The sequence below is a fragment of the Vanacampus margaritifer genome, chromosome 2 (assembly GCF_051991255.1).
Source record: "Vanacampus margaritifer isolate UIUO_Vmar chromosome 2, RoL_Vmar_1.0, whole genome shotgun sequence".
Lineage (NCBI taxonomy): Eukaryota > Metazoa > Chordata > Actinopteri > Syngnathiformes > Syngnathidae > Vanacampus > Vanacampus margaritifer.
In genome coordinates, this window is record NC_135433.1 from 51446801 (window position 1) to 51461244 (window position 14444).

General features: G+C 38.1%; 1 protein-coding gene across 1 annotated transcript; it reads right to left on the reverse strand.

The window, feature by feature from the left end:
- Positions 1-1511: 1511 nt before the first annotated feature.
- On the reverse strand, positions 1512-13407 carry trappc5 (trafficking protein particle complex subunit 5). The gene is made up of 4 exons (XM_077559617.1): positions 13290-13407; positions 12306-12578; positions 8376-12099; positions 1512-7028 (listed from the first exon to the last, which is right to left on the reverse strand). Exons 2-3 carry the CDS (start codon positions 12573-12575, stop codon positions 11803-11805), a joined length of 567 nt encoding a protein of 188 aa, XP_077415743.1. The 5' UTR covers positions 12576-12578; positions 13290-13407; the 3' UTR covers positions 1512-7028; positions 8376-11802.
- Positions 13408-14444: the final 1037 nt, after the last annotated feature.

The following is a 14444-nucleotide window of genomic DNA, read 5'->3' on the forward strand; positions in this document are numbered from 1 at the left end:
TCCTGGACTCTGTCCAGGAAACAGTTCCAGAGAAAACAACAGAATAGAAAGAGATAAAATTAAATAAAAAGTGCAGCAGTTAATGTCGGTTGTTAAGAAGTTTGATGGATGTCGGCAGGAATGAGTTCTTGTAGCGGTTCAGCCTGGTTCTGGGGGCCCTGAATCTCCTGCCGGAAGCCAGTAGCTGGAACTCATGATGCAGAATGTGAGTCGGGTCAGTAACAATTTTCTGGGCCAGTCCGGTTGCCGTACCAGGCCGCAATGCCGTATCTGATGATACTTTCCAATGCAGCTCGGTAGAACAACAGCATGATCCTCTGCTCCACTCCATAGACCCTAAGTCTGCGTAGGAAATAGAGACGCTGTTGGAGTTTGGAGCAGAGACTTCCAACATGTACCCTCCAGCTGAGTGTGCTGTCAATGTGGACCCCCAGATACCTGTATGAACCCACCTGGCTGATGTGATTGCTTTTAATGACGACTGGCCTGTGGTCACCAACGTGAAGAGGACCGGGGAGCAGCCCTGTGGGGCGCCTGTGCTTATCAATCTGGGTTCCGAGAGGGAGCTGTTGACCCTGACTTCTCAAGCATTTTATACAAAGTGGCACTTCAAGAATAAACTTAGCTCTCCAAGTTTCCCCATAATGACCAACATTTAAACACAGTAGCATATAAAGCCTCCATAAAAATGTGTTTATTTTCCCATCACACTTTTCACTGCTATCCACAACCATAAAATTCTCCATGTACCAGTTTTACTTCATGTGTTCATACACAGCTGGGATGCCAACAGAACATTTCAAGATTATACTCATTAACTTTACATGCAAGATTTGTGTGTCCAGGATTAAATTACATATAACAATTTTACATGATGTATGGGGACAAAACAAATTAGTCAACATTGAATATATAACCACTTGTCAATTCAGCACGTAAATTAGTACAAGAATGGCTCCATAACATGTGCCTAACAGTCCTCTGAGGCTGAATTATACTCATCCATCGTGATTGATTGTCACCCAAGTAAAACGATTAACATAAATCAGAATCCCCCCCCCCCCCCCCCCCAGAATAAATGTAGAGATGAGGCCTTAGACAATGTTGACTGGTTGTTTTGTGGAAAACACTACTTCACCTTTATATTTTTATGCAGGATCGTGAGTGGTCGGCGGCAACAATGAATACACAGAGACTTGATATGCTTTGCTAGAATAACCGTGTCTTTTGTTCCCCGCAAACAGCAATCAACATTTGTACTGTGCTAGGATAATCGTACGTTTTATCCCCCGCAAAGAGTAATCAACACCTGCGCTATGCTAGAATGATTATCCCTTTCATTCCCCGTGAAGAAGGTATATTAAAATCACCAACTGAGGGGTGTAGTTAATCCATAACTTTTTGCGTGTTCAATAAACCAACTGGTGAGATGAGAAATGAACAGAGTTTCCTGCGCAGGATAATTCTTAAAGGAGATCTCCTGTTGCACCATTGAATCAAACTCCGACAAGTTCTGATCAACAATGCACACCCTCCTCTCGAAGGGCCAGCCTTTTATTACAATTCAGTCTCCAAGCAGAATATCTCTCCCTTCATGAATGAGCAAATGTGTTATACAGTTGAAGGACATGTCAAACAATAGAACTCTTAGTGCAGTTGCAGCTGTGTTCGTCTCTAGCCAAAATATGTATATTTTCAAGGCACTTTTCATATTCTTCTTCATAACAAAATCTCACTTTATCATTTGACCCAAAAGCACCAATGACCGTGACTAATGGAAAAGCAAAACAAGTTCTGTTCAAGACCACAATGTACGTGTACAAAATAAAACAAGAAATTCTGGACCAATCAGTGTATAGCAAAATCAAGGGCGAAAATATGTTTTCGTACAAAGTGATGAGAAGGAACTTTTCTAGACTAAATAATATGGTCCCAGCTTTAACCCAGAACATACGAGGTCAACATCATGTGCCCTGCTCAGGACACAAGACACTTTGACAAACTTAAAATGAAGAATTAAATGTTCATGATCAGTAACAATAATCGATATATGAAAATAGGTATTAAAATGTTATAATATCCTTCAGTCCCCCTTTTGGGCTTACGTAAACACTAAGCCCAATAACTAAATATTTAAACATTTTACACAAAGATTCCAGCGGGATCTACATCGGATGTTGCAGCAGGCCGGGCTGAGGAAGTAACGGACTCCATCATCATGTAAGAAGACTTATTTCGTACGTCCTGTTTTTCAATTGCGGCAGAAATAATTTTCTCGCAAAGGGAACGAATACAGGGTATACAACAACATCCGCATATTGTTATTAGAGCCGTAAATACAGCAATTGATATCAAAATTGTGGAAATTAAGGTTTTGTAGCGGCCAAATACAGTCATCCAATTATCCCATAGCGAAGTGTCTATACCCGAGTGTTCATTCATCTTTCTATTAAGTGTCCGGAGTCCCTTAATTGCAATAGTTAAAGTACCATCCGGTGCGGTATTATTAGGAATGAAGGTACAACATTGATCTGCGAACATTGAGCAAACTCCCCCTTTTTCTGCCAATAGCATATCAAGTGCAATTCGGTTCTGAAAAGCCATCAAAGATGTGGCAGCCAATTGGCCATGTACAGCTTCAAATCCAGATTGAGTCCAATTTCCTAGTCTTTGTACATTGTAATGCACATAATTAATTCTGTCTACATTTTTGTTAATGGTACACCACCAACAAATTAGGGATTCAAATCCTGAAGTTATTTGATTAGTCAATTTGTATTCATTTGGCACACCTCTCGGCACTCCAATTGCATCAATGTAGGTGGGGACATTTTCCTGTTGCCAAGAAGATCGTTTAATTCTATGGAAAGGAGGAGAAGATTGTGGTTCCCAAGTGTCAATCATTTGTAAAAGGTTATCAACCGAGGTGGGAAAAAGTTGTACTGGCAGAAGAAGGGTGATGAGAGCACAATATCCTTTGCCATCCCAAGGCAACTTGTCAAATATCTGATTATGCCCACACCACCACCAAATGTCAGCCCTTGATTGCGGCTTGAATTTTTGACCCACATTTATTATTGTAGTGCAGTGTGAAATGTGATCTAGTTCTCCCAATTGTTCTCCGGTACCTGTCATTTTAATACATGAAAAATTACCATCTGCAATTTCCTTTGAAAATATTGGTTTAGTTGTCTGCAAATTCACTAGTGGATATATCTTATCCCATTGAGAGCATTTGGCATTTGGGGCAGTTTTATTCATAATTTCCATTATACATTGTTCCTCGATTTTAGCCGGGATTACTCTCAATAAAGGTCGTGGTCCCACACATACTACACACTCCTTACCAGAGGCGTGTGCTGCCTCGTGTGCTAGCAATAGCCAATTGTTGCTGCTTTTGGACACTCCTGTAGTAACCCTAAACCATTCAATTACACCATCAATCGGTACACTTACAGCTTTTACCCCATTCTCCATTGAGTATTTAGTCATTTTTGGTTGGTCTAGCTTACTCATAGTCTTATTTACACAGATTAGAATAGGAAAACGTGGGTCAACGCCGTGGGACCATGCCCATAACAGTAATCCAAAACAGGAGGTGTTGTACAGAGTTACATTAGCTGGTCGTATATTCCCGTCGGGAATGGAAAAGGTTAATTCTAGTTGACCTCCCATTTTACGCAGTGTTGTCCTTTTAGAAAAGAAAACAGCCTCCTTGCTTTTTCCCGGTGGCCAATATTGTCCACTTTGGGTGGTTATAAAAGTACCCCAATCTAGTTGCGCAACATTTCCTGTCAAATACCACCAATATTTCACCCATATTCCTCCCCTTGTCTCTTCCCATCCTCTAAATCCTTTTAATGACGTAATGGGAATTTTGACAGAGGTGTTTGTGTTTGTGGCAACTGTCACCGTGACTGAGTCATCATACGTTTTGGATATAACCCAGGGAATGTGTGGAGAGTTCATGTCTCGCTTAGCCCGAATTTTTGTGGTTGCGTTTACAGATGTGGTTAGGGGATCCCAAAAACACAAAATTGGCATAACAGTCAGTATAAGAAAGAGTGTCGTAATGCAGACGCAATTGAAGACGCATTGTCTCTTCGAAGCAGCCATCTTGTGATTTTTTCTTTTTTTTTTTTTTTTTTTTTAAACAGTCATCACTTTCTTTATTTTCTTGTGTGGATGGTGCACTCAGGTTCCTTGAGCAGCATCAGCAGAAGGTTGAACAGAGCCTTTTTTTTTTTTTTTTTTTTTTTTTTGAAGAGGGTCCTTCTGCCTCTCTCCAACTGCCAGGGGTGCAAAAATCGGTCACCGGGATTTTATCTTCCCAAGTTGTGACTCATTCTTTGTGGAATGCCCTGGAAAAAGGGACACATTCCTCCTGTTTCCATTCGAAAGACGTCCTCAGCGAAACTCAATCTTCATGTAGTAATTCCTCAGCTCGTTAGCTGACACTGGAAGCAGTTGAATGGCCTCTCGGCTGGCACGTCTGGTCACTGGAGCAGCTGGCTGGTCTCTCTGTTGATTCCCGGTGGTGGCTGGCTCCTGAAGGTGGGGGTTGAGTAGAAGGCGGACCTCCGGCTGGTCTAATAGGCAAGATGTGGAACCAGGTGCCCCGTGGACTGGACTAGATTGACCTTTTCATCACCTTATCTGGGTGCAAAATATTTTCATTTAGTCACTAATAAACATTTATTCACATCCCTTCTTTTTGAAAGAGCATTTTGGTAGTGTTATTAGTTAGGGGTTAGTAAATGTTAGTAAAGTTCTGTAGGCCTCTCCTGTGGGAAAAAATTCTGTTTGTTGTGACATTTAATTAGGATCCAGCCTTTGGCTGACTTTAATGACCTGAGCACATTCTTAAATGCAAAAAATGAAAATCTTTAGCCAGTTCAAATCTGACGAGGCCAATTTTGTTTACAGAATGTAATAATTATTGGAATGTTTTATAATATTTATTGTTATAGATATAGCATGGATGTGCTTCCAGCCATTAAATAAATGCAACTTTCGTCAACAAATAAAATCAAAAAATAACATCTAACCCCAGGGCCCCAAGGGAAAAATAGAAATAGAAATGGAACATATTCACCTTATTTTCGCCGTCCCTGCCAAAACTTACTCCTTCTCCATGGTCAAGGAAATCCCCAATTGTCCTCCTGTAAAATTCATTCTCACGGACTATCTATAATTATCGCATTAAGACTAACTTTTAATTTTAAATTTATTTATTTAACATGGACTGTTTGTGTCCTTCGCGACGATATACCCAGACCAACCAATAATTCCCCCATCTGAAAAAAAAAAAAAAAAAAAAATCGCTTTAGAGACTCTTTCAGACTAATATATAAAGTTTTGCAGTAAATAAATTTTGCTTGCTTTTTGTTTAGAAAGAGGGGAAAATTTTACATTTAACCAGCAAATTCGACAATGCGTCCCAAGCAACTATTTAAATTTCAAAAGAGAATTCGGGAAAACACTAGAAGACCAAACTTAAAAAAGTAAAATATAATAATTAAGATTGAAATAAATTGTATCTTATCTGTCTGTATTCATATTAGCTGTTTCAATTTCTGAAACCAGACGAAATTTACCTGTATTATCTTTTGTACTATAAAAATATTGTAGCTTATGCCAATGAATTTTACAAAGAATCTCAGTTTTCAGCCAATTCATCAATTATTATTAATACATAAAGTTGCCCTTAGTTTTAATGTTACCATTAAGCTTGCCAGTCCTCCTTGTTGATGTTTGTCCAAAAAGCTGACTGTTCTAAAATAGACAGAGATAAACAAATCAGATCAAATCAAAATAGACATCAAACGTTTTTAAAATGTAATAAATCTGTGTGTATATAGTGTTGTCAATCAGTTCATTATATTTACGAAATGTTTTACTGTAAATGTTATCACCCTATATCTGTCAAAAACAGAGTGCAGCGTAAACAGTCAGTATCACATCATATGGTCTGGTATCACTAATTCAAGGAAAGCATTGTTTGTGGGGTTGAGTCACCATCGTAGTGGACAGTTCTGGACGCAGGAATGCTTTAAGGACGCTTGTGCAGAGCATATGGAGCAGTTTTTCATAGGACAGTTCGTGCGGAGCATTGTGTGCATTGGGCAGTGGAGCAGTTTTTCTTTTATCACATTTGTATATGATGGCACAGTCATTGTGGCAACAGGTGGCGCCAGGAACCTCCCCTCTCCATCAGGTATTGGCAGGATGTTTTGTGATGATGGCTGCATCACGCCCCTCTGATGGTGGTAGCAGTCGCAGTTTCTTTGTGGGTGGGGGTTTTAAAGAGGTCTGTGTCCCGCCAGTTGACTTTGTTCCGGAATAATGACCCTTGACCAATAATCCTCACTCGACTGAAAACATTAAAATCTGCCCCAACAGTATTTAGGTTATAACATGTCAGTAAATATTAAAACCAAAACTTCCTTTATTAAAAAAATTAAATAAAAAATAAAAAAATAATAAAAAATAATAATAATTAAAACAATGAAAGTTTACAATTTAAAATAATTGCTAATTATATGTCAAAAATTGTTATGGTTTACAATATTTAATTTAATATGTTTTGCATACCTTCATAAATAATACTTAGGATAAGATAGGACAGATATACTCTAACAATTTACAAATATAGTTAATTGATAAGTGTGTAGTTTTCAATTAATGTTTTCTCAATGGAGGCCGCAGCCCGTAAAGTCAGCCTTTGGTCAAACGTCAAAGCAGGAATGATTTTTAATTCCATAGCACCTCAAATTATGTCAAAAATGTGATTCTTCCAGATAGCTTCCCCAGTCTGTTTGTAATGAGACTTCAAATGTCGAATTCAAAGGTTAAATATATTCAGGAGAGATTAAAATTATTTTCTATTTATAAACATCGGAGAGAAAAATAAATAAATAAAAAAAAACTCCTTTTAAATTATAATTAACACATTACTTCATCCCCAGGACCGGAATATGGCACTTTGGTGGGACCCCAATTGTCCTTAATGGGTGTGTCTCCTGATTCTGAAAAGATATTTAAAATTTATTAAACAATGTTCTCGCGCACAACCAAAATTATAAGGGAAAAAACCAATCATCTATATAAAGAATTATTCCACATTAATTGCCATCCAAGTTATTCGTTTTTAGTTATTATTATTATTATTATTAAAATAAGAGTAGAGACTAAACTATTTAATCTAAAACAATCACACAATTAACATTACCTTTTATAAAAACATTTTATTTGACCTCATTACAAAGATTGATGGCTGTTGGCATTTTTTAATTTGAGAAAGGGGACATCTGGTGGTCAAAATGAGTCACAGCAACTAAAATTTCCAGTTGACTCACGTCATTAATTGATTAAAGGGTGACACCTAGCGGTCAGCTAGAGTCATAGCAACTACAATCAGTCAAAGTTATTTATGTTCTATAAGCATAAGATATGCATCTAAATTTTATAATATCTTAAAACTATACCTCTCTATGTTATTTGTGTATTAATATTCGTTCGTTTTATATCAAACATAATTTTAAATATGACGTATTTGCACTCGTGAAGCCAGTTTAAGTATTCAACATTAGTGCTTAAGAAATTTATGTAAGGGGCTTATAAAATCAGTTACGGCAACAATTTATATAATGTCGTTCAATTATTTAACGCAGACAATTGCGGGTTTTAGCGTTAGAAGTTTTATTAGTAATTTTACCGTCTAATTAATTTATCCCGTTTAGCGCTTATTAAACGGCTTAATTTGTTTTATTACATAAATTTGTATTATACAGTTATTTTATTTGCAAAGCAACATTTCAGTATTCATCATTTTTTCAATACACTTTTCTTAAAGATACGTCCGGGACTCTCCTCTATATAAAATTACATACACTCATAACATTATTAACGGGCGGTCGCCGTGTACGCACATTCAAAGTTAAATTGCCGTCATTAAAACCATCGAACAAATGCCATATCTTATTAGAATAAACTAACCTTTTTCACAATATAATCAAGTCCCGTCGTTCAATATTAATTACATTTTAAGTCATTATTTAAACGGTATGATTAATCCGGAAGCTTTAATTCCGACTAGCGGAAGTCATATCAGGTCAAATCATTTAGTCTTATATCATTATTTAGTTATATAAATGGTTATAACTTCACAAAAATACCTAAAGCTAGTATTCTAGCATTATTCATTATTTTGTCAACAAGCTTTCGATCATTTCTGGCTTTTCTTCCACTCGAAGAAATTACAGATGTGTGTTGCACCAGCTCATCTAGTTCGTGACGTTTTTTCACACATGCAAGTTCAACGTTCTTCATCAAAGAGATTAGACACACTGCAGATTGTAATGACGGAAAATAACCTTTTCTACAGCCGTCTTGCATCCAGTCGCAAAGTTCTTTTTTGTTTCTCGTTTAGCCTTTGTAGGTAAAATCCCTATAGCCACAGCGCATGCGTTCCCAATTTGTTTATCCAGCGTCATCCCATCTAAACTCAACGGAATCCCATTCGGGTCAAACCACTGTGTTTTGAGTTCAAATAGAGTGTCCATGTTTCGTCTTAATTATTAACTCAGGTATTTTATAGCTTATTGATTTGTATTATATTATATTATATTGTAAATTATCATAGTTCAGCTGTATTAATATTTAAATGAAGTGACGTCTCACTTATAACAGAATTAATCAACTGTTCTCGTCGCGGTCCCTTTAAGATTTTACCGTAACGTTAGAGTTTCTTCACCGATCAGACGGCATACACACAACGGACAGACAAGACATGTCGTTTTGTACGACATATCAACACATAAATATCCGGATGTCAACTGCGCTACCCCAGCTTCAACAGTTTCTTTGTCTTTGAATTTTAATCACGAATATTCAATAGACCTATTGGCTTGATCTAAAGCGTCGTATCAAATATGCTTTAGTCAGCCCGACTTACACGAGTTGAGTCAATACATCTTATCTCTTATATCTTGTCTAAAAATGTCAATATCCAATTATTCATAGACCTATCGATTAATCTTAAAACGGCGTACTAAATCCGTTTTATGTCAATCTGACTTCCTATAAGTTGAGTCCTTTGTCCCTAGAAAATGAAGCAGTCGATCCTCCCGCAGCTTTAATCGGCAACACTTATTCAAGGATCTTTGTTATCTAATTACCCAAGAATCTATTACTCATAAAAACAAAGTGTTTGTCTCTCCCGCGCATCAGGCAGGGATCAAGACAAAGATGCTTTTTGAGCCGACTTCTCTCAACTTAAATATGTATGGACGTAAAACCAATGCCCACACATCTAACGCTTGGTTACAACAATAATGTTTCCCCAGCTGATTTACTCTCAACTTCAACAACTTAATCTTATGTCAACTGCGCTACCTCAGCTTCAACAGTTTCTTAACCTCATATACACAGACTTCAAATCAATTATCTACGTATCTATCGTCTGTAAAAACCAAATTGTAAAGACAAAATGTTTCCCAGTACTGACTTACAAGCGATCGCTATTCAATTCAATGTGCACCACAAATATGTATACTTCAAATACCGTAGGAAATTCCACAATCATTGACTCCATACAACCAAACAACTTAAACTTCTACCTCTGCTCACACAAATCTCACCCTTGATTTAGTTATCTTACAAGAACGCATGGCGGCCGGAGCGCTCCTAGACAGAAAGAATTCCTCAAACGTGGATAAGATCTCCACTTACCTCAATTAATATGGCGCCAGGAATTCAAACCGTCCGCGAACGCAACAACCGCCAAACGCCTTGCCGTCGGAGGTCACCAACTGAAGAAGGTATATTAAAATCACCAACTGAGGGGTGTAGTTAATCCATAACTTTTTGCGTGTTCAATAAACCAACTGGTGAGATGAGAAATGAACAGAGTTTCCTGCGCAGGATAATTCTTAAAGGAGATCTCCTGTTGCACCATTGAATCAAACTCCGACAAGTTCTGATCAACAATGCACACCCTCCTCTCGAAGGGCCAGCCTTTTATTACAATTCAGTCTCCAAGCAGAATATCTCTCCCTTCATGAATGAGCAAATGTGTTATACAGTTGAAGGACATGTCAAACAATAGAACTCTTAGTGCAGTTGCAGCTGTGTTCGTCTCTAGCCAAAATATGTATATTTTCAAGGCACTTTTCATATTCTTCTTCATAACAAAATCTCACTTTATCATTTGACCCAAAAGCACCAATGACCGTGACTAATGGAAAAGCAAAACAAGTTCTGTTCAAGACCACAATGTACGTGTACAAAATAAAACAAGAAATTCTGGACCAATCAGTGTATAGCAAAATCAAGGGCGAAAATATGTTTTCGTACAAAGTGATGAGAAGGAACTTTTCTAGACTAAATAATATGGTCCCAGCTTTAACCCAGAACATACGAGGTCAACATCATGTGCCCTGCTCAGGACACAAGACACTTTGACAAACTTAAAATGAAGAATTAAATGTTCATGATCAGTAACAATAATCGATATATGAAAATAGGTATTAAAATGTTATAATATCCTTCACCCGCAAACAGCAACAGTCACAACTCGATTTGCTATAATTTACCTTTTATTCCCCGCAAACAGAAATACTCACAACTTGCTTTACTAGAATTATTGTAACTTTTATTCCCCGCAAACAGCAATCAATACACTACAACGTTAAGCAGCATAATATGATCATCAGCGCTTACCTTGACACTAGACCGGAGAGCCCACGGTCCGGGTAGAACGAGCTGCAAAACGGCTGGGCAATCGTACGTGTTCCGCAGCTGACTCTGTCGGGACCGCGTGCCGCTCCGTCTTTTATTCATTAGCGTGGGAAACCGGGCTAGCAAAGCCCTTTCTCAGACACTTTAGAAAACATGTTTTGCAAAGCAGGGAAGGCTGTAGTATAAACAAGGAAGAGTTCCCAGGCTGATCCCGCCCTTTATTTACAAATTGTTGGGCACATGGATTTGTACAACAGTTCAGGACAACAACATATCCTTTTATAAGAAGTTTTATGAGGACATATCAAACCATGTTTTTTTTTTCCCTTCACTGGTTCATCAAATTAATAATATAAATAAACCGATTCAATGAAATACCTCACATATAAATTATATAGACAAATACAACAATCAAAACAGATGTAATAGGTATACCATACCAAGTTGGAATTTTGCTCATGATGTAATAGGACAAGATGAACATAGAAAACGGAACCAAATAAAAGCATCTTTTCTGTTTATGATGATGTACGTGTCCATCACAAGCCGCTTCCACATGGTATTCCGGGTAAATTGGTATATCAGCCAGGATTTATTAGCCTGTGCTTCTCAGGAAGAACTTGTCAAAACCAGACAATAATTAATTCCATACCCATATAAAGCAGTGTGACGATAGCATTTTTTTTTAAGTTTAATTTTTTTTTTTTTTTTTTTTAAAGTGGTGTAGATGGTGAATCTCTGGTGTAAAACTTCACACTCCGATTCCACCTCAGTTACGCCTCTGATACTACATCGGAAGCTGGAAAATTCCCGGGTCCCCTTCAAATCCCGTCACATATCGGTACCTTACACACAGGGCAGCGAGCTGGGAAAATGTCAGCTTAGCTGGCCAGTGTGAAAGAGGCTGCAGTCTCTTGAAACAAAGTGAAATAGGAATAAATCTTGAAGGGATTCCAAAATAAAGAAATAACTGCAAGGTGGTGCAGAATGAAATTGTTGTTTATCTTTGTCCTGCATTGATGGTGGGGGGGGGGGGGGGGGGGGCAACCTCCCTGCCTGTCCTTATCTGCCATCTAAAGCCTTGTCCCGGGCTATGACCGACTCATTAAACTTGATCATGAGTGTGGTGCCTTTGTGCCAGTGGGCAGTAACCTTGGCGGGGAAGCCGCTATGTGTGAGGATGGCCTCCACGATGCCTGCAGTAAAGGCAGCACAGTTTAAGCTACTGTTCTCTTTGGGCACAGAGATGTAAGCATTGATGAGGGGCTCCTTTTCTATGATGTAATAAGTCTTGTCATCATCATTGGCCTGCTCCAGTTTATCCGCCTCCTTCCCAAACAAAGACTTCCATACATTCACCTACAATGAAAAGAGTGCACAACTTCAATGCATTTCACATGCAATCCCAAAAATATCAAGTATAGGGAGTAAAGATTATCTGAAAAAATTGTAATGCACATATCTGAAAAATCTACTTGGGTACCATAACAAAACATTTGCACTTTGTTGCATGCCCTCACTGGTAGCACATAACTAAAGTTTTGGTCTTGTTTGAAAGCACAAACCTTGATGAAGAGCAGCATATTGAGCACTTTTGTCTCCCTCTTGCCATTCTTTTCCCTCAGCACCAGCACATCCAGCATGCCAGAGCCAACACTCTGGCCCATGTCAGCCAGGCGCGTCTGCAGTTCCGAAACGGAGTACACACGACTCTGACAGTACTGGACCATCTCTGAAAACAGCAATGCAAACGCACTGACGCTGACTTCAGTCTTGGGTCTAGTCAAGGGGCGCTCCAAGATGGTGGATTTCCCTCGAGTAAACCGGGTGTCCATTTTCTGAGAACCACAGGAGTATGATGTAAGGATCAGCAATGTATACATGGAAAATGCAATGTAAAATACATACACTGCTCAAAAAAGTCAGAGATATTCACTGAAGTCAGATGAAATTTCAGGATGAACCTAGACCGCACTGCAACCTTTCCAGGTTAACTTAATTTGCTTTCATCTAAACTTTTGATTGCACGTTAACAACTGTTCAACGTTTCCGCGGGTGTTTAATTCCCTTTAATTTGCAAGGACATCTACATCTGTGCCTTGCTGTGACTCTTCCAGTTTCCCTGTTGTTCCCATGACACTTCATGACACCCATGGCTTGCCAAGTCGCCTCTGAAAAGATCCTGTGTGAACGCCAAAGCCAAATATCCTTGGGGGGTTTTGTGAACACTGAACGACTACAAACAATTAAGACCAGGAAAACGTGAATGACGTTCATCACCCTTCGGTTTTACTTATACGTTCCATAACAGCATATTATGAACTGCGTGTTATTTCATTATTGCAATAGCTCATTCGAACGCTACTAGCTGGGCGTTAGCTGGTGTGTCCTAGCCAGCTAGCTGTCGTTTCATATAGAAGAAAAGGCATAACAGTTCTTTAGAGGATAGAATCACAAATTTCTATTATTTACGAATATCTCAATTATGTAGTGGCGGTGAAATTAAATATGTCAATGCAATCGAGGAATAGTTTGTAAGCAAAACTAACCTTATTGTGCTAGCTGTGTACGGCTGTACGCCTTATTCGTCGCGCTTGTCTTGTGACATTTTCTCAGGCATTGATAAATTGTATATCGCCACCTACAGTTCCGGTTTGAGACGGCGACAAAACAAATCCTTCCAAACAGAAAAAATATCACCATCATATTTATCTACAGCAGTATTCACAACCAGCTCGCCGTTGAACATTAAACAAAAACATAATAATAATAATAAACTATTTGCTTTAGACTTGACTAATATCGGTTCGTTTTGTTTCTGTCCTGTCACAGTCAAAATGTGGTTTGAATCGAATTGTATGAATAGAATGAATGAATAGAATTGAATGAATAGTACGCAGCGGGAGATCATCGTCAAGAAATGATCAAATTTGACCTATTTGGTCTCAAGTACTTTTGTTTATTAAAAAATAATAAATTGTCTTTGCTAAACTGCCTGCCAGCGACATAGTGACGCGCAAAATAATCAAATGCTTTTCCACAAGATAACAAAACATAGATATAACCTGTGTATCCATTTTTTTCTGACATTTTTGGGTTGTATGCCACTGTGCCACAGCCATGAGCTATTTTGTAGTGCCTTTGCTCAATAAAAGTCTGGAGCGCTGATTGCCAGTTAGTGCGCTGGGGCATATTTAAATAAATAAATAAATAAATAAATGTAATGCTCTTCCACTAGATGGCGGAAAGTACATTTAAAAATAAAATAAAATAATAATCGTGTAGGCATACCTAGGTATCTACTTTTTGCGACATTTTACTTTGATGATTGTAAAAAATGTGCCCTAAAGTTTAAACGCGTTTCAATAAAAGCCAGACCATAAACAAACAAAGCACACCAAACCACAAAACACAGTATTTGAAATATAGACATATAAGTTTTATTGAAGGCTTCAGTTAGTCTAATTAAACAGTTTACTTGATAACAAGCCCACTTCCGGTAGAGGCCACTAGGGTCCGCTAAAGGACTATTTAAAGCCTATTACTCGAGCAATGTGTTCCAATATTTAGCGAATTTAATGAGGGTGTCCAATTTTAAACTGGATGATACACCTGTTACTAAATTCGCATAATAAAATATAATTGAGTCATTTTTAACTGCGTTTATGTAAGCCAAACTAATGCTAATTGACAAATAGCATCTT